Source organism: Melanerpes formicivorus, unplaced genomic scaffold, assembly GCF_026170545.1.
Source record: "Melanerpes formicivorus ecotype bairdi unplaced genomic scaffold, bMelFor1.0.p_v2 SCAF_30, whole genome shotgun sequence".
NCBI classification, from domain to species: domain Eukaryota; kingdom Metazoa; phylum Chordata; class Aves; order Piciformes; family Picidae; genus Melanerpes; species Melanerpes formicivorus.
The window spans coordinates 4647558-4671991 of NW_027142382.1; the positions used below are offsets into that span (position 1 = coordinate 4647558).

At 46.2% G+C, this 24434-nt stretch overlaps 1 protein-coding gene across 1 annotated transcript; it reads right to left on the minus strand.

The window, feature by feature from the left end:
- Positions 1–1783: 1783 nt before the first annotated feature.
- Positions 1784–6647, minus strand: RPL8 (ribosomal protein L8). The gene is made up of 6 exons (XM_068155101.1): positions 6551–6647; positions 6110–6253; positions 4090–4231; positions 3494–3712; positions 2235–2350; positions 1784–1983 (listed from the first exon to the last, which is right to left on the minus strand). The coding sequence occupies exons 2-6, from the start codon at positions 6245–6247 to the stop codon at positions 1825–1827; spliced, it is 774 nt and encodes a 257-aa protein (XP_068011202.1). The 5' UTR covers positions 6248–6253; positions 6551–6647; the 3' UTR covers positions 1784–1824.
- Positions 6648–24434: the final 17787 nt, after the last annotated feature.

Genomic DNA, 24434 nt, shown 5'->3' on the forward strand with positions numbered 1-24434 from the left:
TTAATACTATTCACAGACTCATAAAATAGTTTGGGTTGGAAAAGGACATTAATCTAGTTCCAACCTCCCTGCCATGCTGGGGGACACCTAGATAAGGTTGCTAAGGCCTCATCCAACCTGGCCTTTAACACCTCCAGTGAGGGAGAATCCATGACCTCCACAGGCAGCCTGTTCCAGTGTCTCACCACCCTCACTGTAAAAAAAATTTCTTCTTAGCATATAGTCTAAATCTATCCTCAAGCTTCAGCCCATTTCCTCTCATCCTATCACAAGCCCTGGGGAAAAAAAACCCTTCCTGGTTTTTTTGTAGGCCCCCTTCATGTACTGGAAGGCTGCTGAAAGGTCTCCCCAGAACCCCAGCTCTCAAAGCCTGTCTCCCATAGGGGAGGTGCTCCAGCCCTCTGATCATGTTCATGGCCCTGCTCTGGACCCACTCCAGCAGTTCAGTCTCTCTCTTATGCTGAGGGCACCAGAACTGGATGCAGTGCTCCAGATGGGACATCACTGAGAGTAGAGGGGGAGAGCCACCTCCCTCGTCCTGCTGGGGGGTGGCATCTGATATTGTTTGAGAGAAGTGTTAAATTTAGATGTGTCAGGAGCATGTGGGCAGAGAAGCAAGGGCTTCTTGCCTCCTGGCACAAACAAGACATGAACTTCAGAAGCAGAAAAGAAAACCAACAAACTTGTCACTGCCTTTTAGATTTTCTCCAGTAAGTGATCTGGTCTTTCTTCAGGGTGCATGCTTTTAATCACCTTTCCCTCTCTTGACACATGGCCACCTACAGCATCGTTGTTGTGGGTGGATATAGAAAGTAACATTTCTTCTTGCCTTGCAGTGCACTGGATTCCTATCAGTACAGGGGGCATGTGAACAACTGCACCTTCAGGGAAAGAAGCTGTTGCTGTGAAAACAGGCTTTTGCATTCCTTATACCTTACGTTCTCCAAAGGATTGCTGCTGTACTGTTTGGCACCATCTATGCTACAGAGGAATCCAGGCCTATTCCAGAAATGGTTCCAGCTACAAGGGAGTGATTCACAGCAAGCTGAGAAGTCTGTAAGCCAGCACTGAGAACCTGGGTCTGCCTGCTTCTCTCTGGTACTGGCAGAAGGCACTGCCTTGGAGCTGCAGCAGGCCAGGAACACACTCGTCCCTAGCTGATTCTTTGCAGTGGGTACATGTGTGCCAGGGAGCCCCTGCAGCTTGGGTACCCTCCCCCTAGGAGGAACAGTATGCAAAGGAAAGGATTTAGATGCTGTTTGCCACAAGTAAATGTGGCAAGTTTTGCAATACTTCAGAATTTGTGCTCAGAACAAGGTATTTTTGTTTCAGATGATGCTTGGTGGTTCAGAAAGAATGTGACAGCTGTTGCCTCTGTAAGGAGTTCTACTACTCTCACAAGCTTTTCCTCCCAGGAAACATAGAAGATAAAAGGGGAAAACAATTGTGTTAGACCTTGTGAACTTAAGAAACCAAGCACCCTGGAACCATTTCAACTAGACCAAGGTTAAACCAGGTAACCAAGGGGTTATGGGACCAGCCTGTAAGGCTTTGTGAAGCCCAAGTGACCAGACGACTAGGCCAGCATTATGATGATGCCTGGGCACTGGAGTGCCTCACAAAGCCTGCCTCGAGCCTGCAGCACCACCTGAAAGAAACCATGCTCTGAGGTGGGGAGGGGGAAGAACCTTATCTCCAGGCACAGCTTCCCCAGTTGAAGGCTGAGTATTACCCCCATTTTAGCCACAGGTCAAGAAGAGAGAACTTAGGACTTCACACAGGCTCTGTTTTAGAAGTTTATTCTGTGAACTCCATGGTGGGTCTTTAGTTCTCCTTCTCTTGCACAGTCTTTGTTCCACGCAGCCTACCCGTACGACGGGCAGCAATGAGACCGACTTTGCGCCCAGCAGGAGCGTCCCTCCTGATGGTTGAAGGCTTGCCAATGTGCTGATGGTTACCACCACCGAAGGGATGTTCTACAGGCTGTGGAAAAGGAAAGCAAGTCAGCAGTAGAATTGAACAACAGAAATTAGTAATTACATTGAAACAGCAATAAACTGATTTAAGGGAGCAAAAAAAATGTAGCTCCTTCATTTTGCATATAGCAAAATAATGCTCAGGTGCTGCCAACTGCCCTAATTAAATGTGCAGTGACAGGGTGGCCTGCAAAGCTTCATTTGCAGATGCACATAAGACTCCCACCCATATAAAAGCAAAGTGAAAACTCCACTCACATTCATGGCCACACCACGGACACGCGGCCAGCAGTTTCTCTTTGCCTTGTACTTGTGGTAGGCACGGCCAGCCTTCAGGATGGGCTTGTCAATACGACCTCCACCAGCAACAATTCCTGGGGGGGGGGGAAAAATTGCAGGAATGACAGCATGAAATAGACAGAAGTGCAAACCAAAGTGTTTAAGCACTTACAGAAATGGGTATATTCAGATTGGATGTTCAGAAGTCGTTCTTCCCCGTGAGGGTGGTGAGACACTGGCACAGGTTGCCCAGGGCAGTGGTAGAAGCCTCATCCCTGGAGGTTTTTAAGGCCAGGCTGGATGTGGCTCTGAGCAGCCTGATCTAATGAGGTGTCCCTGCCCCATGGCACAGGGGTTGGAACTAGGTGATCCTTGTGGTCCCTTCCAACTTTAACAAGTCTATGATTCTACAATTCCTAGCAATATGCAAAGTTCTAAGGATAAGATTCCAAAGACTAATCTCAAACAATCCCACCAGCTGTGTATTCCGGTGAGTATTTTCCTCCTAGCACTAGCACTGAGATTAGACTTGAGCTACCAGCCACACAGGAACTGGTTTGCCTTTGTTAGTGGTTTTCCTGTAGGACTGAGTTTAACACTTCCTAAAGCATTACCAGTGTTGTTTCTTGGGTAACAGTTTTTCAGCTGAAGTACGAATTCTAAGAGCTCAGGGAACTTCTAAGGTTTAATACCCAGTTATTTCATGATTTATTTAGTCTATTTTACTAAGCAGACCACAGACTACTCACTTTGGTGTCTTCTAATTAGAGGCAGGCAAGTGAGTACAGCAGCCACCTCAACTGCCAGTCAAGCACACAACAAACCTGGTGAAACCTCTGCTTCTTGGTACTTTCAGACCTTCCAGAATACTTCACCCAACTGACAGCAAACACCTCCAGCACTAGCCCTACAGGCTCAGTAGCTGTATTAAAAACAGGAAACCATCAACACCAAGAACCTGGAGAGCTTCTTCCCAAGTACTGACCAGTGCCACCACAGCTTGAGCACAAGAAGCCCCTACTTTTCTGCCCTCTCACTAGTCAGACCACCTCCAGATTTACATTACCATTAAGCAGAAGTCATGCAGGCATAAAACTTAGACACCTGTACAGACTGCACAGCCCTGGGTCCAGCCTGTAAAATTGCTATTTTCACACTAATAAAAACTGGAGCCCTGTCTGAAGGCTTGCTCAGCAGCATGTAAACTCAGTGAGAAGCCCACAGCTGTCACTCCTTACCCACAACAGCTCTGTTTGCAGAAGAAATCACTTTCTTGGAGCCAGAAGGCAGCTTCACTCTGGTTTTCTTTGTTTCAGGGTTGTGAGAGATAACAGTGGCGTAGTTGCCAGAAGCACGGGCCAGCTTTCCACGGTCACCAGGCTTCTCCTCGAGGCAGCACACGATGGTGCCTTCCGGCATGGTGCCGACAGGCAGCACATTGCCAATGTTCAGCTGAGCTGCAAAGAGCAATCGGAGCATTAACAGTTTCATCCAGACTCCTGCACCTGAATTACAGTTCCATTTAATGTGGGCCTCTGTGCACAGAAGGGAACCACTTAAGCAGTTCAGCTGCAGGCAAGGGCATTCTTTAGTGTTTGATTCCAGATGGAACAATCCAAACACTGGAGAAAGCACTGCAGTTGGGCCTGCAAACCAAAAGAGGCTGCATGAGGAGACTGCAATTTCCTAGAAGGAGATCTAGGTTTGTTTGAAGTTAGTGGAAGCTACCACTTTGTGACGGCTCACAACTGCACTTAAACGTTTTGAGCTTCAGAGGGCCTCTACTGCAGCCTTCCAACAGTGCCCAAGCAACACACTCTCCACCTCAACTCACCTTTCTTGCCGCAGTAAACGAACTGACCAGTGTGAATCCCTTCAGCTGCAATGAACAGCTCAGTCCTCTTCTTAAACCTGTATGGGTCACGGAAGGCAATCTTGGCAAGCGGAGCGCCTCGGCCAGGGTCATGGATGATGTCCTGTTGAAAAGCAGATGTGCTTTTAGAACAGCCTACAGCATTTATCATGGCTCATCAGAAACCAAAGAGCTAGTAAAAAATGGAAATGGTCACTAGTGAGATCACTCTTGCTGGAATCCTTTCTCAGAGCAAAGGAGTTGAAGGTTCACATCTGTAAGAATACAACCTCAAGTATCCATATCACAAAATGATGAGTCTGGTTAGGTGTGCTGCTTCAAATTAGCTATGTCCTGACATTCTGCAGGCACAGATCTCTCCACACCTGGACATTCACTTTCACTCATTGTCTAATCACCTTTTGGCAGAAACAAAGCTGGATGCTAGCAGCAATTTCTCCAAGGTGTTTTCTCAGAATGGAAGTGCTCCCAGCACTCTGATTTCTAACTTTGTGATATAAAGTACTGTGAAGTTATGTAAGTCCCTAAATGGGGAAGCACAGACGTACTCCTCTTTTTTCTCTTGGAAAAACGTGTCAATTCTGTCCCTGAAACACACAGATTCCAGCACACAGCTACCTCTTCAGATGGCAGGCAAGCAATTAAAGCTCTTCACACAGTATCACAGTGTAACTTAGGTTGGAAAGGACCTCAAGGATCATCGAGTCCAACCTATCAACACAGACCTCATGACTAGACCATGGCACCAAGTGCCATGTCCAATGTCCTCTTGAATGCCTCCAGGGATGGTGACTCCACCGCCTCCCTGGGCAGCACATCCCAATGGCTAACGACTTGCTCAGTGAAGAACTTCCTCCTCACCTTGAGTCTAAACTTCCCCTGGCGCAGCTTGAGACTGTGTCCTCTTGTTCTGGTGCTGGTTGCCTGGGAGAAGAGACCAACCCCTTCCTGGCTACAACCACCCTTCAGGTAGTTGTAGAGGGCAATGAGGTCACCCCTGAGCCTCCTCTTCTCCAGGCTAAACAATCCCAGCTCCCTCAGCCTCTCCTCATAGGGCTTGTGCTCAAGGCCTCTCCCCAGCCTTGTTGCCCTTCTCTGGACACGTTCAAGTGTTTTGATGTCCTTCTTAAACTGAGGGGCCCAGAACTGGCACAGTACTCAAGGTGTCTCTTTTCTATGACAACTCAAGCTGTTGTTTGTGTCCAGTGGTAACATTTTTCCTGCTGTTTTCAACCCTGTTGGTCAAAGCCCCCCACCTGAGTGTTACTCATATTGAAATCAAACCCACCTATCTACTTTTTATCATCAAATTCAATTAGTCTGTGAAGAAAGTTCATTCTATGTACAGCCTGATGATGACCTTGCTCTTAAAGCCTGGACAGGAAGCTGTTCAGAGCACCTAAGCACCCAGTAGCACTGTTTGCAGTCTAAGTCACTGACATGAAACCTAACCTACAGCACACCTAAAACACTCCAAACAAAAGTACTGCCTTACCCTTACTGCTCAGGATGAAGATGTTGGATGCTATTTAGTGTCTGCAATCGCTAGTGTTTTTAAAGACATGATCAACTACGTGGACAACTCTCCTGACACATTTCAGGAGGTACAGACAATTCTTTGATAATCTAAAAGCAGACTCAAATTCCTGCACTTCTAAAGCTTTAACAGAAAGCCACACTGCTGTGTACGTGCTGCCAGCTTCTGTATTCTAAATACTGTCATAAACAAGAAGCAGTCACAAAGAATGTGACTTATTTAACAAAGCATAAGGAGCCCGAATGAGGAACAGCCAAACGGCTTCCAGGTCAGCCGACAGAACTTCAGAGTCCTCACACAAACCAAGTGCAGGGCCCTCAGCGACAAAGAAAGGTTGGTAAAGGCCCTGCTAGCCGCTCATCCCCCGAGGCGCATCCCAAAGCACCTCGGGGCGGGCACCCGCCGCAGACCCCCAGGAGCCCGCTGCCATGGGTCTGCCCCTACCTTGACGATGCCTTTGATGTACCCGTGTCTCTCAGCGAAGTCGACGGCGCGGAGCTTGGCCGGACCCTTTCTGTGTTTCACGTGGGCGCGGAAGACGGAACCCGCACCTTTTCTCTGGCCCCGGATCACACGGCCCATGATGTCCTACGGCAGACACTCAACGTTAACACTGCTGTCAGTGAGGGCCCCTTTTCTTTGCCCTTCTCTAACGTTGAGGGCCCCCTTTCCCTTCCCCCTAACACCACTGCCACTAGCGCCCGGCCCTGCCGCACCAGGCCGCAGTCCGAGCACCCTGACGCCGCGCAGCAACCCAGTCCCTCCCGGCACGGGGAAAAGTGCGGGGCAGAACCGGGGCACAGCCATGGCGGACAGCAGCGGAGGTCGTGCCGCCAGTAAGGGACGGATGGCAGCGGATGAGAGATCCGACCGCAGCAACCCTACCTCCGCTCCGGCGGCGCTGGGAAAGAAGGAAGCGCCGACGTCACCGCGGCGCCAAAGCCCTTCCGGCGCGAGGAGGGCGGGTGGCAGTCGCGCTAATTTTATGTCACGTCACGTCACGCGGCGCCGCTGCCGGGCAACCGAGCTCACGCGTTTGCTGCCGGGGGGGGCGGTATAGGACGGAGCCGGGGGAGCAGCCCTAGCGCGTCCATGGTGTCAGAGCGGGGCTGCTGATAAAGTGAAGACGTCCTATGGGCCTGTCCAGGTCCTTCCGGCCCGGCCGTTGGCGCCAGATGTAAGCTGGGGAGTTCTTCACTCCCACCCGGGTCTATCCCGCTTCACCCGTTTGCATCGGGCGTGAGGTAGCCCAGCCTAGGGCGGTCGCGGTAACTGACACCGGGTGAGGTTGCATGGCCGTTCGCTCCGCCTGGGGGCCGTCGTCTCGGCCGCAGCAGAGCGGCCCTGAGGCCCCGCCGCGGGCCTCAGTGGAGGTGGGAGGCCGGCGCAGAGCCGGGCAGCTTCTCGGCAGCTTGTAACGCTGTTTGACGCAGCTCTGACGCGCTGGGGAGCAGCTGCCCCCGCACTCCGGTCAAGGGCATCAAAGTTTATTGCTCCACTTCTTGGGGTGTTTTTTGGTTTGTTTTTTGAAGCAATTACTGTCGGAGGGCTGACAGAGCCAGTTGCCAGGAGACCTCGCATAAACAGCCAAGTTCCCCGAGCCAAAAGCCATTCCTAAAATAAGCCATCATGCCAAAGCCTTACTTAATTAGCCAGGCCAGAGATGCTGTTTGCAGGAAGAGGCTCCTTTTATGGTTTTAGTTTATTTTTTTTTAAGATTACTGTATGGTGCAGGTCAAAGGCTGTGGATTTCAGACAAGGAGGTGACTGAAGTGACTACAGCTGCTTTAAGCTGCCTTTGCCAGATTGTTATCAATATTAATTGGAACATAATTGAGAGATACTGCAAAGCAGAGGTAATCGTCTTAGTGTTCCTAAGCAACTTGTGGTGCACCCTGGAAGGCAAAATGAAGTGTCTTAACTTAAATAGTTTACTAGGTTTCCAGCATGAGAGGCCCTGCTTTCCAAAGAGCTCACTGATGATGACCCAATTCACTAGAGATGGGCTATTTGACTTTAGACTGACTCATTGAGATGAGGAAAAGTTCAGCATATGCCCATATATGCAGTTTTTCTCTTTGCCTTAAACTGAGAGGAACCCAAGAATCCACCACAGATGTGGGAAAGCTTACCAAGCTTCTGAGGGCAAAGGGAAGTCATTCCCCTCATTACATGCAAAAGATCTTAATACGAAGGCTTCTGACTTAAGATCCTTGTCAGATTCACCCACCACAGGTAAAGAGATTAGCACAGGCAGTTGTCCACTCTACCCATCTGCTGCCTCCAGCAAACAGCCAGTGTGTCAGCTTCTTAGCCTGAGCCCTGTTTGACACAGTACAGGTCAAGAGGTATTACAACAAACTGCCACTTACTTTGGTTTACATTCATACACTGAGTGGAGGTTTTGATTTATGGCTCCTGTTGGCTTCGGTTGCAGGGGCAGGAGTGTGGTTAGTTTATGCTACTATATCTGAGAAGAATCAGTCTTAAGGTTTGAAATAATGTCCATGTAATCAGCAAATTACATTGGTCACTCCCCTTTCATGTTCTTAGTAGGGACTTAGTAATCAATTATATAAGAAGTTAAGTAGCTGTATAATAATTTATAACACTTGTTCTTTTTATTATCCTCTATCAACTACATTTTGTATTCATGTTATTGTTCATGGTGCTGCCTTGCATACTGCTGTCACCAACTGTGTAGCTGCAGCCTTTCAGTTATGTGTTTAGCCAGCTGTCTTGCTGCTGAGGTGTTGCTGCAACAGGAAGGGTAAGGCTGAAACAGGAATGGTCCCTTGCTCCCCTCTGCCAGCTTTTTGGGTGTTCTGAACATGATTAGAAATGTCTATACCATAAGAGTGTGCAGTGTTCTGCAATAGATGCTGGCTGTTTCAGCCTTTCCTTCCAGTAATGCTGAATGGTTGTTACCCAGCTGTATCACCTCAGGCTGTGTTTATGTGTACCTCTGGATTGGAGCATGCTGTGTGCCAAGAGTTCCAGTGCTGCATTCATCCAAGCTGGCTCTTAAGTGTTTTTCCATCAGAGAAAAACAGGAGGGGAAGGCTTGGAATGATATGCATCTAGGTCTCTATTCACACTCATAATTTCCTTACATACACACTTGGATGCAAAAGTCTGCAAGCCTCCCAAGTTTTCTAGCCCTGACAGAGTTTGGAATCAGAGAAGACAGGCAAATGGATGACAGAACTACATCAATGATGATGTAACTTTATAATTAACTTTTCCTGATAGAAGAGGCAAAATCAGCTAAACACTTTCATCATATAGGAATAATAACATTGGACTACCTGGCCCCAGCAAGCACAGCCTGAACTCACAATAAAGCTAAATATTTTGTTTAGCTATGCCTTCAAAATTTCAAGGATCCAAAGAAATATAAGGAAGTAGTTTACACCTGATTCCAGTTGAGAAATACGTCCTGGGTTTGTCAGAATAGTGTTCCTACAGGTCATCACCCCCTTCACATCGTGGTGCTGAAGCAATGTGAGTGCTAAGCACTACCAGTGATCAGTATGCTGTTAAATTTTTAGGAGTCAGCAGCAGTCCTGTGGTTTGAAAATGGGGGCCTACAAGAAAGCTGGAAAGGGACTTTTTAGGCTGTCAGGTAATGACAGGACTAGGGGGAACGGAGCATAAGTAGAAATGGGTAGATTCAGGTTGGATGTTAGGAAGAAGTTCTTCCCCATGAGGGTGGTGAGACACTGGAAGGGGTTTCCCAGGGAGGTGGAAGCCTCATCCCTAAGGCCAGGCTGGATGTGGCTCTGAGCAACCTGATGTAGTGTGAGGTGTCCCTGCCCATGGCAGAGGAATTGGAACTAGATGATCCTTGGAGTCCTTTCCAACCCTGACAGTTCTGTGATTCTGTTTCCTTCCTTACTAAGGCCCCATTCCCTGGGCTGATGTTGTCTCTCCAGAGCCCATCTACAGGAGATTTTGCTGGGTGAGGAGAAGGTGGCAGAGGTACAGCAGGACAAGCCTGTGATGGACAACATAGCACAAGACATGGAGCTACTGACAGTACAGCAAAAGCATCACCCACCAATACAGGTATTGCCTGGCACTGCCTACCAACAGCACTACTGTGCCACAGCTGTCCTCTGGAGCAGCTTCAGGTTTTGAGGTTTTGGCCTTCCAGACATCTCTGGTGACTGCAGCTGCTTTGGCTTAAGATATTACTACTTTTGCTGGCCACCCCATTTCACTCTGCCAGGGGTTGCATCTGCATGGGAGAGGAATGAAGGCAGGGCCAGTGTACTGGATTTCCCAAGCCAAGGCCTCTTTTCCCAGCGGAACTTGGGCTGTGCTGGAGCTGGAGGAACTGGCTCATCTGCCTGAGTGTTCTCTGAGGCCTGGCAGCAAGCACAGGGATGTCCAGATAACCCAGGTGCACCCTGCAGATCTGTAGAGAGCAGCTCCACTGTATAAGGGCTGAAGTCTAAGGCTCTTGGAAGCCTTGGCCTCAGTGTGCATGGATTACACCTCCTAGTCATGTGCACAGAGATCTGGATAATAGGTCTGATAGTGCTAGGCAAATCAGGGTGTGTTTCCAAAGCACAGCTGCTGCACCACAGCCCGGTATTTTGGCAGCAACTGCCTTTCTTTGGCTGCTTAAACTGCAACACTCAGCTGAAGTGGCTGAGGAGTGGCCCCACATCCTTGATACCAGGGCAGTAAGATTCAGCAGTGGGAAACAGCCACACTGCTGGGGAAGGACAGGTCTTCTATCACCATAGCTACTTCCACAGGACTATGTCAGTCAGAGCCCTTCTTCACAGATCTCCTCATGGCTGGCAAATTTCCTGGGATAATGCAGAAGGGATAAAAGTACACCCCCACCACCCCAATTCTGGAAGGCTTTTAGCAGTGTCATGGCTATGCTACTGCAAATGCAACACGCTACTTGCAAGGTGGGAACAAGGGTGTGTTGCCTTAATTAATCCTTTCATGACAGTCACAGGCTAATTTGCTAAAGGTTAATTGCACTGTAAATAGCAAAAGGGGTGGTGTTCTGCTTGCAACAGATGGCAGCCACTGAGAAATTGTGATGAGATTGCTGTTTGGAAAGGGGGAAGAAGCAATAAGCTTTCTCTAGAAGCCTGCCTGGGAGGGGAACTCAGAAGAAAGGAAGCCCCTATCTCTGTGCATCTTTCAAAAGGGGAGGAAATAAAGGATGCCTGTAAGATTCATATGATTTTTTTTTTCCCAAGGAGTGGTATGCTACAACCAAAACAATTCTAACCTACTTCAAGTGGGCACATGCCTCTGTTTATGGTCTTGCTGACCTGTCTGGGGCTTTGCATGGGATTAGGAACAAACACATGGATTCCGGCCAGGCTGCAGCATCATAGTTCCAGGCTGCAAAAATAACATACCTGCTAATCCCCAGCAAACACATGCAGTGCAATCTTATTACAGGCAGGCTGCTGCTCCCAGAGCAGAGCACAAGCAGTGGAAGTCACCTGCTGCCACTGAGGCAAAGGAAGGGCCACAAAAAGGAGCTACTGCACGAGTTGTTGAGGGCACAAAGCCTCATCTGCTGTGCACCCAGAAAATCTCACTGGACTCTGAGGAGATGTCCTAGGCCTGCACTATCCTGTGTCTAAAAGCAAAGGAACCCTTTGTGAAGGTCACTTCACAACAGCCACCCCCATACCACCCTCAGCATCCTGGTGAGGGGCACACTATTAATCTGTATTTATCTCTTCTGGCTTCTCAGAGGAGACAAAAATCCCCTTGCTGACACACCACAGGCCTCCATTCCACTGACTGCTCCCAAAATAAATACCTTTCCTCTCTTCAGAGGAATTACTCCTGAATGGACCAGCTTCTGTTTCCTGTCTTGAAAGAAATATTCTCTGTCAGCTGTACCCAGCTCCCTCTTCCCCAGGCTGTCTCATTCCTAAACCCTTGAGAAAGCTCCAGGAAAATGACTTAAACTTTCCCTTTTGCTCTTGAGTGAAGCAGATGAGGTCTCTGGCCTCACTACAACCACTTAATCATCACTAAATTGTAGCTCTTTTCTAAACTTTCTCTGTAAAGCCAGGGCTGGGTGACCTGGAAGGAACCCTCACTCTATACAGTTTCCCATATTGCAGGTCATAATTTGACAAGCAAAAACGCAGAAAAATCCTTGCCAGTTGCCTCATCTGCACACTCAGCCTGTGCTCCCCTTTGAATTGTTGCTTTCATGTGTCAGCATGAGAAGAATCAATGAATCACAGAATTGTCAGGGTTGGAAGTTCCAATCCCCCTGCCATGGGCAGGGACACCTCACACTACATCAGGTTGCTCAGAGCCCCATCCAGCCTGGCCTTAAAAACCTCCAGGGATGAGGCTTCTACCACCCCCCTGGGCAGCCTGTTCCAGTGTCTCACCACCCTCATGGTGAACTTCTTCCTAACACCCAGTCTGAGTCTACCCATTTCTAGTTTTGTTCCATTCCCCCTAGTCCTATCATTACCTGACACCCTAAACAGTCCCTCCCCAGCTTTCTTGTAGGCCCTCTTAAGGTATTGGAAGGCCATAATAAGGTCTCCTTGGAGCCTTCTTTTCTCCAAACTGAACAGCCCAAACTCTCTCACCCTGTCCTCAAAGGAGAGGTGCTCCAGTCCTTTCATCATCCTCCTGGCCCTTCTCTGAAAGTGGCACCCTTCTCACACTGGTGTGATGTGACATCTTCTGGGTTTACAAAGGTGTGGCAAGGATGTTGCCCATGGGACACATGAGACTCCAGCTGTGCCAGGTCAGGTTTTATCACAGAAACATGCAGGTAAGATTGGAACTGTATGCAGAGGACAAGATGCCAGTTGGATGACTGCTCTTTTACCCTAGAGGGTGCTGACTTCTGCATAGCCAAGCCTCTGCAGGAGGGTAGGGGTTTGTGAGCATTTCATGTTGCCATCTAATGAGAGTCTGGATTACTTGTGAGAAGGGAGGTTCAGCTGCAGAGGTGGAAAACCCCGATCCAAACAAAGCAATTTACACTTCACAGATGCGTTTAGCAATGCTTATTAATAAGGTTCTGGTGACCTCTAGAGGCCTTTACCCCAAAGCACCTGATTCCTGAGGCTCTTTCCTCTTGCAGAACAACAAGGAGCACAACAACCTTCCTGCTGTACTTTAGTTTCAAACCCAGACTAATTTTAGCCTTAATGGGGAGGCTATTGGGGAATAGTAATTGATGGATATTCTTTGCCTCCCACGAAACGTGGTAATAATAATTCCCTCCAAGTCTGCACAGTTAACTGTTGTAGGTATTCTGGAGATTCTTGTTTTGCAAGAAATGTGCTTTGTGCATTGTGAAGCGAGAGAGTAGCTGCTTCTCTTCCTTCCTTATCTCTAATAATCTGTTTAGCTATTCACTGATCCTGGAAAAAAGTATCTGGTGAGGTAACCTGGTTGCTGGCATGCATGTAAATGATGCCTGCTTTAGACACAGACGTTACACATGCATTAAGGTATCTTTGCAGAGCACAGCCTTTGTGGACCAGTCCTTGCAGGGGAGTGCTCAAGCACTGTGCTAGTCCTGTCAGGTTGGAGCATAACCATGTGTGCTGAAAAATGATTTTCAGCTGGAAGCAGGGGAAAATTGACAGCCCACCAGATTCAGGGCCAAGCAACACTGTATGTGGGGAAGTGACCTTGTATCTGTACTGTAAAACAACCATAGAATTACCTGCAGAGAAGAGTGATACAAGAAAATGCCTGAGGGGAAAAAAAAGTATTGTTTTAGTATACATCTGGTTAAGCTTTTTTTTTTTCCCTTAAGCACATAAATAATAGGGGCAGCTGGTTGAGAAGGAGAGAAATCCACTGAGCTGATCTTTTCTCTTGAGTACCTGAGATACGGGATTGAAACTGTATGGAGAAAATAAGAGAATTGAAAGGAGGGATGGAAAAGCAGTGAGACACTGCCCAAAGAGGCACTTGGAAGTTAACTGAGAGAGGCTTACATCTATAGGGAGACTTAGCAAGAAAAAGATAGCAAAGCTGGAGGAGGTGAAGCATATCTGCAGCAATGCGCAGCTCAAAAAACTCTTCAGCAAACTCACAATCCTACAGTGATGTGTGGGAGACCTCCTCAAGATTTCTAATTTGAGAGCACCCAGCTGTACTTCCAGATCTAGTTATTAGATGCTTTTCTCCCCCACCCCACCTAAAAAAATATGATTTTGTTTTTCTCCTTGCATTTCCTAATGGACCTCCTACCTCCAACACTTTAATGGCAGCAGTTGTTTGGTGACAATATCCCTGGAGGCTGTAGCCAAGCTAGTTAGTGTATCCAGCTTAGAAAACAAATAGAATAGCACAAGATTTTCTCTTGTTTGATAGAGGTGGCTCACAAGAAGGGGGGAAAAGTGTATGTTTTGGTATTTTTTTGTCTTCTTCTGCCATAATGATGGATGACTTTGTCTTAACAGACATTTTAATTATGTTTGGTTTTGGTTTTGGTTTTAAATGATCTCTCACTTTGTTCTTGCTCTTTTTGCCACGTAGGCAATAGAGCTGAAGGGACTTTGTAGCTCAAAACAGAAAGGAATCCTGAAGTACTGAGGGGAGTTAAAAATGGAGTAAGGGAGAAACATCTAAAAAAGGATCTTAAAAGAATTTTTATTGAGACTGTGTAAAAACTCATCTGAGATCGTTTGAATCAAACCTCATCAGAAACACATGGGAGAAAAGCTCAGTTTGTTAAAGATCTGCATTCTCCTGTTTGTTCTAAGTGCAGCCTACCAAACTGATTTGATTTCATTGGCTCTCTGAGAAGTCTTCTATCAAAAGAAGGCTGGGGGTGGAGGGAGCCTCCCATATTTGATATCTGTGAGATAAAAAGAAAACCGAGCTCTAAAGTCACTTGCATAATCTTTGCCAAGCACTATGAACTGTTGAAAAAAAAGGGCACTTCTTTTGTAGCTACCAAGAAATGCTGGCTCCACAGAGTGTGCAAGCAGTTTTTAGTTTACAAAGGTTTGTTGGCTGGATGCTTTTGATCAATAGCACAACAGTGCTAATCAGGAAACAGCAGGTATTTTTCACGTGGACTTTCTCTGGGTAAAACCTTTTGAAGCTTTCTCACTTCTTAACCAAAAATGATACAAAAAGAATTTTGCTCCTGCCTTTTATCCAGGTGCTGCTTTCCCTTCCTTTTTAAGCAAACAAAATATGGAGGAATGAAATGGGACACAAAATAGGAAAACAGAGAAGTTTCTGAGACTCCTCCACCCACTAAGTAACTGTGGTATTTGTTTTCTTCTTCTCTAAATTCAACGTGCCATCAAATGTAAGATTTCCATTTCCAAATGAGAAAAGTGTGACTGACTCCAAATATAAGAACAATGCTTGAGGGCAAGCCTGCAGAGAGCAATAAATCAGAGCAGCAAATATTTTGCTTGGGGAACACATAATGACTGAACATAAATAATCCTCTTTTCCTCTACGTGCAACATAAAATAAACACAGCTGTGTGCACAGGCACATGCACATCCACATGCTTGTACACAGGCACACATCTATCTCAGCCCCATTTCCCCTGGGCAGTTCTCTAACGGCACAAGAGGAAGAAGGGTTATGACAAAGGGGTCAGTGACGTAGTGTCTGCTGAAAATCTCAGTAAAATAGAGTAACAGAGTCAAGCTCTGAAAAAACACTCAGGGATGTTACCAGGAGGAAGCAACCCCCCTTGGCTGCTGGCCAACAGGAAACTGCATCTACCAGTCTCTGCAATAAAATACTGCCTTATTTCTTGGTAAGCGTCCAAGTCCCAAAATATTTGCCTCTCTCTGGCAGGATCTCACAGGCCTTAACTTGAGGCTGTGCTGAGAGAAAAAGGCTTGCCAAGGTCTACTAAATTGAGGCTGTGCTGAGAGAAAGGCTTGCCAGGGTCTACTCTGTGCTCTACCCCAGAGCTAAGGACTGTTACACAAGTCAGGCATAGATTGCCTGTGTAGGTTAGATGCTCATACGGGGCTAATTTCAAGGATAACATCTGGGCCTCCAGGGCCTTCTGTCTGACTTGGGCTCTCAGGAGGCTGTTGCTAGCACATAACAAGTTTGAGGGTCACACTGCTGAATCTGAAATGGCTTCATGGGTCTCACACAGACCCATCTCATGGTCTATGGGAGAGGACCGCTCTCAGGGTTGAGCATATCCAAACCGCTGCAGGTGCTGCAGGTGCACTTGAGCACACCAACAGCACCTTGTGTCTCCCCATGTTTTAACCCAGTCTGAAGTACAAGATTTGTTTCCTCCATTTTGGGCCATCTTGCTGGCCTTCCAGAGTCTGACCTCAAAACAGACATGATATTATTCTTCCTTGTCTATCCAAACACTTCCTTAGTAATTTTTTAGCACCAGAAATGAAAGGAGAGGGTTAGTTTTTCATTAAAGAGGCCTGAGGAAAGGTAGCTTCAGTGTCTTCAGGGATGCTTCCAAAATCCAGTACAGGCAGTCCTGGGGTAAGTGATACATGTGGGAGTGATGCTGGGGCAACTGCTTTCCTTACCAGTCCTGAGGAATTTCCTAGATGAAAACCAATTCAATTCAAAGTGAGTGTAAGCATCTACAGGGATCCAGGGTAGGCCAAAGCTCTTTTGCAGGGAGAAGAGGAAAATCATATAACCTCCAGCAGAACTTGCTGGAAACTGCGTGGCAATTTCCTCCCTCTTAGATCTTCCAGTAAATTTTTCCATGACAGGGATAATCCAACCTAATCGCTTCCATTTGACCCAGTTTAATCACCACCTCCCTGAAAGGGAGTTAATAGGTGCTTAATGCTAACCGGCAAGTGAGGAGGATGGTTTATGAAAGACCTTGGAAAATCACTCTACAGTTCCTAAAGCACGCCTTTATTTTTTTTTAATTCACTTCCCAGAGCTGGTAACTTCCAAGGCCTAAACCACAATACATCTTGAGCTCACTAAGCTAAAAATACTGACTCGTCAATGACAGAATACTAATGACTCCTCCACAGGAAAAACGGATCTGACATTTCTCTCCCCACAGCAACACACACAAGCAGTTAAATATCTAAAGATTTTGTACAGCCTCTCAGCCTGGTGCATTGTACACTGAGATTTTGATTTGGGTACTCTACTTAGTATCATAGTATCAGTCAGGGTTGGAAGGGACCACAAGGGTCATCTAGTTCCAGCCCCCCTGCCATAGGCAGGGACACCCCACACTAGGTCAGGCTGCCCAGAGCCTCATCCAGCCTGGGCTTAAACACCTCCAGGGATGGGGCCTCGACCACCTCCCTGGACAACCCATTCCAGGGTCTCACCACTCTCATTGGTGAAGAACCTCCTCCTCACATCCAGCCTGAATCTCCCCACCTCCAGCTTCATTCCATTCCCCCTAGTCCTATCACTACCTGAGATCCTGAGAAGTCCTTCCCCAGCCTTCCTGTAGGCCCCCTTCAGATACTGGAGGGCCACAATGAGGTCACCTCGGAGCCTTCTCTTCTGCAGACTGAACAGCCCCAACTCCTTCAGTCTGTCCTCACAGGAGAGGTGCTCCAGCCCTCTGATCATCCTTGTGGCCCTTCTCTGGACATGCTCCAGCACCTCCACATCCCTCTTGTAATAGGGGCTCCAGAACTGGAGGCAGTACTCCAGGTGGGGTCTCACCAGGGCTGAGTAGAGGGGGAGGATCACCTCCCTCGACCTGCTAGCCACATTTCTCCTGATGCAGCCCAGGATCTGATTGGCTTTGTGGGCTGCAAGTGCACACTGAGAGCTCATGTTGAGCTTCTTGTCCACCAGCACCTCCAAGTCTCTCTCCTCAGGGCTGCTTTCCAGCCAGTCACTGCCCAGCCTGTGTTTGTGCCTGGGATTGCCTCGACCCAGATGCAGGACCCTGCACTTGGTCTTGTTGAAGCTCATGAGGTTGGCTTGTGCCCACCTCTCCAGCCTGTCAAGGTCCCTCTGGATGGCCTCCCTTCCCTCCAGCCTCTCTGCTGCACCACACAGCTTGGTGCCATCAGCAGTCATCCTGCAATTGCACTAACTGTAATTTTGTTTTGCAAGGATACTAGCATTCATAAACAAGAGTCTCTGCTTTTAAGATGGTTTTGGTTTAATTCTTTCAGGTGTATCCTGGGAGCAGCAAGAGTGGGATGCTCCACACAGTGGGATAAGCTGGAAGCCCTGGGTAGCCCCAAGGCAGGCAGTGCCCTCACCACCGTGGTGAGGGCACTGCCATAGTGCCTCCCAGGCTAGTGGGTGCCAGAGTGGGAGGCCCAGGTTGGACTTCTCAGGATGACTCAGGAATATTAGTGCACTCAGGGCACTGATGACTCCATAGCAGGATAGTACTATGGTCTCATTAAAGCCATAGCCTGCTTCTTGGTTTAGACTATTCCGCATTAGTATTCTACAAATTCATATTGGTCATGAAGTCTGTGAGCAAGGCAGTAATTTTGACAGTCCAAACACTAGGTCATTTGAGTTGGGGGTTGAGTTGTCAAGTTACACCCACCTTCTCTTCCTCCTACCTCCCTCCTTCCTCCAAAAAGGTTATTTTATGTGCATTTCCCTGTTCTCCTTTGACGTGTACTCCAGGTGTGTGAGCTCGGCTAACTGTATGCATATGGTACTAAAAGCATAATCTTGGTGCTAACAGCATGAGGTGGCATGTTCACAAAGTTCAGTGCAGTTCACCTCCACTGCTTCTTGATTTGAGATGGAGTTTCTCACTGCAGCAAAACCACTGCTTCCTAGCAACATTATTCATTTGCCACCTAAGTAGACCAAAAGTTGTTTATCTCCCCTCCCTGCTACCTGTTGGCATCCCTTTTTGGGCTTGTGGGTTTTCTTTTCATCTAATTGCTGCCTACTCATTACTTTTTATTTAATTGTTTGTTTAGGCTTCACACACAGATCTTTGAAATAGTAGAGACACTTAATACCACATTCCAGGGTTGGGGCCCTAGTGGACCTATGCTGCAACAATCTCAATTGCCTGTTGTCTTATCATCTCTTACTGATGATATCCATCATCCTCTCCACCTTCAACACTGAGTTCACCTGCTGCACTTATACTGAGGAAAGGACCTTGGTGTCAGCTGTAGAGAGATGTAGAGAGTATCAGGGGTGAGTGGGATTTGGTGTTCATACACCCAGGGGTCTTCTCTCATGCCCTAGCCAGAGGCAGGTATCACAGAAGAGCTGGCAGTCTTCCCATTGAGTATAATTCTTCTGTAATGCTTTTCTTGCCACCCTAATGCCTCTTGTGTAATACTCCTGTCTTCCTCAAAACCAGTGAGGCTGAAGATGAGGAAGGATTCAGCATTCTCACTGTTGCCAAAGAATGGCAGCAGTGGAGCTGCACAGCTGGGCTCTCTTATATGTTGATCCCCCCAAAAAATGGCTATTTAATTAACAAACACACACAGAGAAATGCTTGCAGAACCTCACTGCCATCTAGCATGTGAAGAGATGCTTGGTATTTAATCCTTTGAAATTTCCCAAATAAGAATTCTTTTAACATGAACTGAAACATCTGACCACCATAAAATGCATGACAGGGTTTACATGTCCCAGCTTCCTCCACATTGCTGCAATGCAGCCTTCATACTTCTGTGTCTGAATCACCAGGTTTCCAATGTCTCCAGCAGCGTTACCACACAGTAGGGAAACAGAACATGTGTTGGACAAAACCTGACAAAGCAGCACTTGGATTTAGGTCAGGCACAGCAAACAGGAGTTACTTGTACACTGTACCTGGCTCCCATTCAAACACAGAGTCTGATGAATTCACACTAGCCCAGACATGCAGAATGGTATCTCCCTTTTTTCCCTTCCACAGAGATTTCTTTTCAGACAATACCTCAAGCTCCTCAATTCTGTGTTCCCACAACTACCATTCTGCTGGTCAACCCCACAGCAAGCAGACACATTTGCATTGCTTCTGCTATTAACAGAAACAGCAGAATTCACTGCTGACATGGGGGACATGTTTGAACCACTATGATGCATGGAAGCTTGTCCTGCTGCAACTGCAGTACTGCCAGCATGCAGCATTCATTTGCCATTCAATACTGCTACAACTACTGTCATAAAGCAAGCAGCAGACAGTGCTGAAACTCCAACTGCACATCCTAAACCATCCAGATTGTCTAGCTTGGCCTTCTGTATAACTGTAACCAAGAAACCCTCTGCTGGACCATATGGTGGACGATCAAAACTCACAGGGCATGCAGCTTTCATTTGGTGATGCCTGTGATGGCAAATTCACCTTTCATCCTGATGGTCTTTACCTTTTGTCTCTCATTCCACTATTTCTTGATCCCTTCCCAGTTTTCTCTGGTTGACATCATTTCACAGTGGTAGAAGCAGATTTTAGCATCTCTTCCACAACTGGCAAAAGTTTTTAATCTGGTTTTGCCTGGTTTTGCAGAGGCTTCAGTTCATCACACCTTAACTCCCCATTTGCTGGTTGGTGGAGTTGCATTTGTAACTTTGTTTTTAGTCTTCTGGACCAGCTCAAGGCCCTTTAGTGCAGCTCATTCTGCAGCAATGTAGTTGTAGACAAATGTTACAAATCTTCTATTTAATGTCTGTGCTATTATTCTGTGATAAATGCACAGTTACTTCACACATTGACAGGGATTATTTTTACTTATGTTTTATAATTAAAATTGACAAGTGCAGATATCCCAAAGCCATTAAACACACTGAATTTAGCCATGGAGTATTTCAGTATTAAATCAGATTGAGACTGCAGTAACTTCTCCTACAAACTAAGACTGATTTAGCAGTAGTAGCTCATACAGATATTGGTGGTTCTCATGGGACCACTTGGGATTAGGTGGCGCCTTGAGTATTTCATCAGGCTGTACCAGAAACCACTTGAGCGTAGCTCTATTTGTTCTTCAGCTTATGCTCAAAGTTTAACATCTATGTGCCTCAATCTTGAAGTGATTTTCAATGTTTCTATTGAAAACATATGTGAGCTAGGCACAGTCAACTGCAGTGTGATGTCTCTGAGACACAAGTGCTGAGAGTCTTGAGAAGCTTGCAGGCTGTTCTGAGGGGAAACACACTACAGTAGATGTGCCCCCTCCCCGCCCCCCCCCAGCTTCTGCACCTGTGTGTGGGCCTGCAAGGCCAAGTTTGTAGAATGCAGTAACTCTTCTATCTTCTCAATTTCTCTCTGTTCAGTGCTTTAAAACAGTTAACTAGCATGGTTTTTCTTCACATTGCTAATTCTGTGTTGGCTCTCATATGCTTGGGCATCCCCTCCACAGCAGCCAGAGTAACTTCCCAGCCCTGGCATTTTTGGTGCACTCTGACAAGTCTAAAAAGGAGCAGAAAATTTGGACTGTAATGGATCCTGCGTGCTTGCAGTTGTTGAGTTGGATGTATTAACTTCTTTCCTTTTCTACCTGAATTGTGTATTTGTATAAAAATTAAGAACCCTGGTGGATACATATATTTGTTGGGTTTTGGTTTGCTTGGTTTGGGGTTTCTTGTTTGTTTGTTTTTTGGTGCAGGTTCCAAGGACTTTGTCTTTTTCTTATGGGTTTATATGAAGGACTCTGACTTTTTTATTAGCCAGTGCATATACTGGTGCAGTATATTCAAGGATGTGGAATAAAACCTGTGCAATATCCAGTTGCATCCACATGACACAAGAGATCTGTACCCACAGGAGACAAACACAGTATTTAACCAGAAAGAAAGCCTGTCATTTATTTCATTATTTACTAAGTGCTGCCATGGTGCTTAGTCCTGTATAAACATTCCCTGCCCCAGGTCATTAATACTACTAGGCACAGGCAGGTTCAAGATTCAAACACCTTATGTGAAATATTCCCAGAACAAAACTTTTAAGGACATGTGAAATGTTCCTGCAGTGCAGAAACTTTTCCATAGAGAATCATGTTAATGAAACTTCAGCCTTCAAAAAGAGCTGAGTTTCCAACATGAAGAAATTCACAACTGAGGATGTAATACTCTGCCCATCCCCATTTAACCACCCCTCACTGACTATTGCTGTAACACATTGTCTGCCCTGTTGAATATATTAGTGATGCCAGTCTGGTCTTTTTGCATAGCAAGGAACATCTACCCCTCCAAAAACTACAGAGAACTAGCAGGAGATTAGATCTTGAGGGTTGCACTACATAATGACCCATATTTAAGAAGAACAAAAAGGGTTTGGTATTTAGACTGTTCAGCTCTGGGAATGCTAGGGAGTCACTGCAGAGTGCCTGGCCTGTGTCATCTGAGATGAAAATGTCATGCTGGAGGAAAGAGTACAAAAGGACTGTTAAAGGGCATGTCTTTAACACTTCTAGAAGGGCTAACAGAGGCAAGCTATTGGGAAGCATACTGGCAAGAAGAAAAAATAGAGTGTTTTACTTAAAAATTACTTAAACACATTATAAAATCTTGAGAAAGGCTGGGAAAATTGTACTTTTACCTATACACATCAGGTTGAAATAATCCCAGAGGTATATGTTACTTGATGAAAACATTAGTGAGTAATCTAGCTGCCTTCAATACCTGAAGGGATCCTATAAGCAGGGTGGAAAGGTACTTTTCATAAGGATGTCTAGCAATAGGACAAGGGGGAATAGTTTTCAGATGAGGGAGAGTAGGTTTAGACTGGATCTTAGGAAGAAGTTTTTCAGTATGAGGTTGGTAAAACTCTGGAACAGGCTGCCCAGAGAGGTTGTAGATGCCTCCTTCCTGGGGGTGTGCAAGGACAGATTGGATGAGGTCTCGAGCAGCCCAGTCTAGTTGTGATGCATCCCTGCCCATGGTGAGGAGGTTGGAGTAGATGATCTCTAACGTCCCTTCCAACCTAAGCCATTGTATGACTCTCTGATATAAAAAGTGTCTGCAAACTTAGGTCAGTGAAGATTATAACTTATGTAAGGCCACTTAAAAGACAGCAATGTCACAAGAATTACAAATCATTCTGGGCTCATGAAAATCATCTTGGGTTTAATTACAGCATTAAAGACAAAGCCACAAAGTGGTAAGTTCTGCTGGCATAGCAGTAATCATTGTAATTCTGGATAAGGGATCACAGCAATTGTAAATACTGACTGTGAGAGATTGCAGTACTAGCTATTTTTGTCCTTAGAGTTGTTTTTCATTTCAAAAAAGTCATTAGCACTTGTGCTTAGCCAAAACTTGCTCATGAGACTAACCAGGATTTCTTAACATAAACTGTTCTTAAAAGGATAATGTCAACTCCCAACTAGGCAGTTTTTCAGAAGAATTGTAAAGATGTTTCAGTACATGAATCCCTGGGGCAATGTCTGCCCTTTTGTCACAGCTCTTTAGGGTTCCTTCCCTGTGCTTTACCTTGCCCTGATGAAGCATCAAAGGCCCTGTGCAAATTTAGGGAACCAGAAAAGAGAAAGGAAGCAGTGAAACTGAGAGTGTGAAAAGCACTGTCAAAGCTGAAAGTAAGTCAGGGGAACTAAACAAAGAACTGGAAAAGTGTAGCTTCTTTTATGCATTTTCAGTTCCAGCCATTCTCTGGGAAAGAGAGAAACATGTCAGGTAATGATATCCCTGTAATTTAACATTTAATTACAGACAATAATGCCTCAGATCATCAGACAAGAATTGTACGTCTCTGTAACACATTTTATTATCTCACATTGATTTGAACAGCCTTACCCTGCCAGTAGGATTTCAGGGACCCTAAATGACAGCCACAAAAATCTTTTAGTAAAGATGACACTACAAGGTTGTGGCTTGAAATGGTGGGGCAAGGTAGCAGTTGAACAATTGAAAGTCCTCCAAAGCTAAAGCTGCTAGAGTCTAAGCTACGCTGACAGGTTTACCTCAGTCATATAATTAGTACCACATCAGAACAAACACCCTGATGAAATTTCTGATTCTAGCTATTTTGTCATTTTGCCTGGAATGTGAGAATGATAGCTGCATGTTTATCCAGCTTTGGGTGATGACTTTTTGGAAAGCTGGTTATGAGGATGGTAAAACTCTAGCTCTTCCTGTTCATTGGAACAATCTAGATGCCTGGAAATTTGTGAGTGACTGGATGGAAAATTTTAGAGACAGACCTGTATAAATACAGAAGCATTAACTATCTCTATTAAACTACCACCAAAGAATCAGCTCCTATGTGAGTGGAAGTCAGAGGTGAGTGAAGAGGTAGAACTGCTGACAGAGGGGTAGATACATCTGCTTCATAATCCTTTTCCTTTTCCCAGACCCTTTTCAGGAACCTCCTTTCCAGAATTCACACACTGCTGCCTTGCTTCTGATGCTGGATTTTTACAAACATCAATCTGGCTGAGACCTTTGTTTGGCCTTTTCTCACCTTCTGCATTTGCTTGAGAAGGGCTGCAAGGAGAGCCCTAAAAACCAGCCACTGCCCAGTATAACACCAAATTTACTCCAGATGAGACTTGGATCGGTAATCCAGATCAGCCCTGCAAGATGAATTTCATGCATAAATATAAGTGAGCATGCATATGAACCTATCATTAGAGGCTCATACCACATAACTAGCTGTCTAAAGTTAGATGACAAGTAGGCAGAAGAACCTTTTGGAGGTGCATGTATGTCCTGTTGACTCAGCAGGATGACTAACCTCCTCACTGGTGCCTACAGTCAGACTGGGCATCTCTCTCCTGCTGTGCCAGACTCTCACTGTGCATTTTCCCATATACAGCAGGCAACTCACATGCTACATGTACATTACTCATGGTGTCTGCTGGTATCTTAAGACACAGTTATAAAATAGTAATTTGGCAATGGCAGA

Bases quoted from the DNA above. Each gene is read 5' to 3' on its own strand.
- RPL8 (XM_068155101.1), bottom strand. From the start codon at position 6,247: ATGGGCCGTGTGATCCGGGGCCAGAGAAAAGGTGCGGGTTCCGTCTTC. The intron at 2,351-3,493 runs GTAAGGAGTGAC...CCCCCCCCCCAG, and splicing joins TGCAAACAGAGCTGTTGTGG to GAATTGTTGCTGGTGGAGGT. The intron at 1,984-2,234 runs GTGAGTGGAGTT...CCTTTTCCACAG, and splicing joins TCCGTGGTGTGGCCATGAAT to CCTGTAGAACATCCCTTCGG.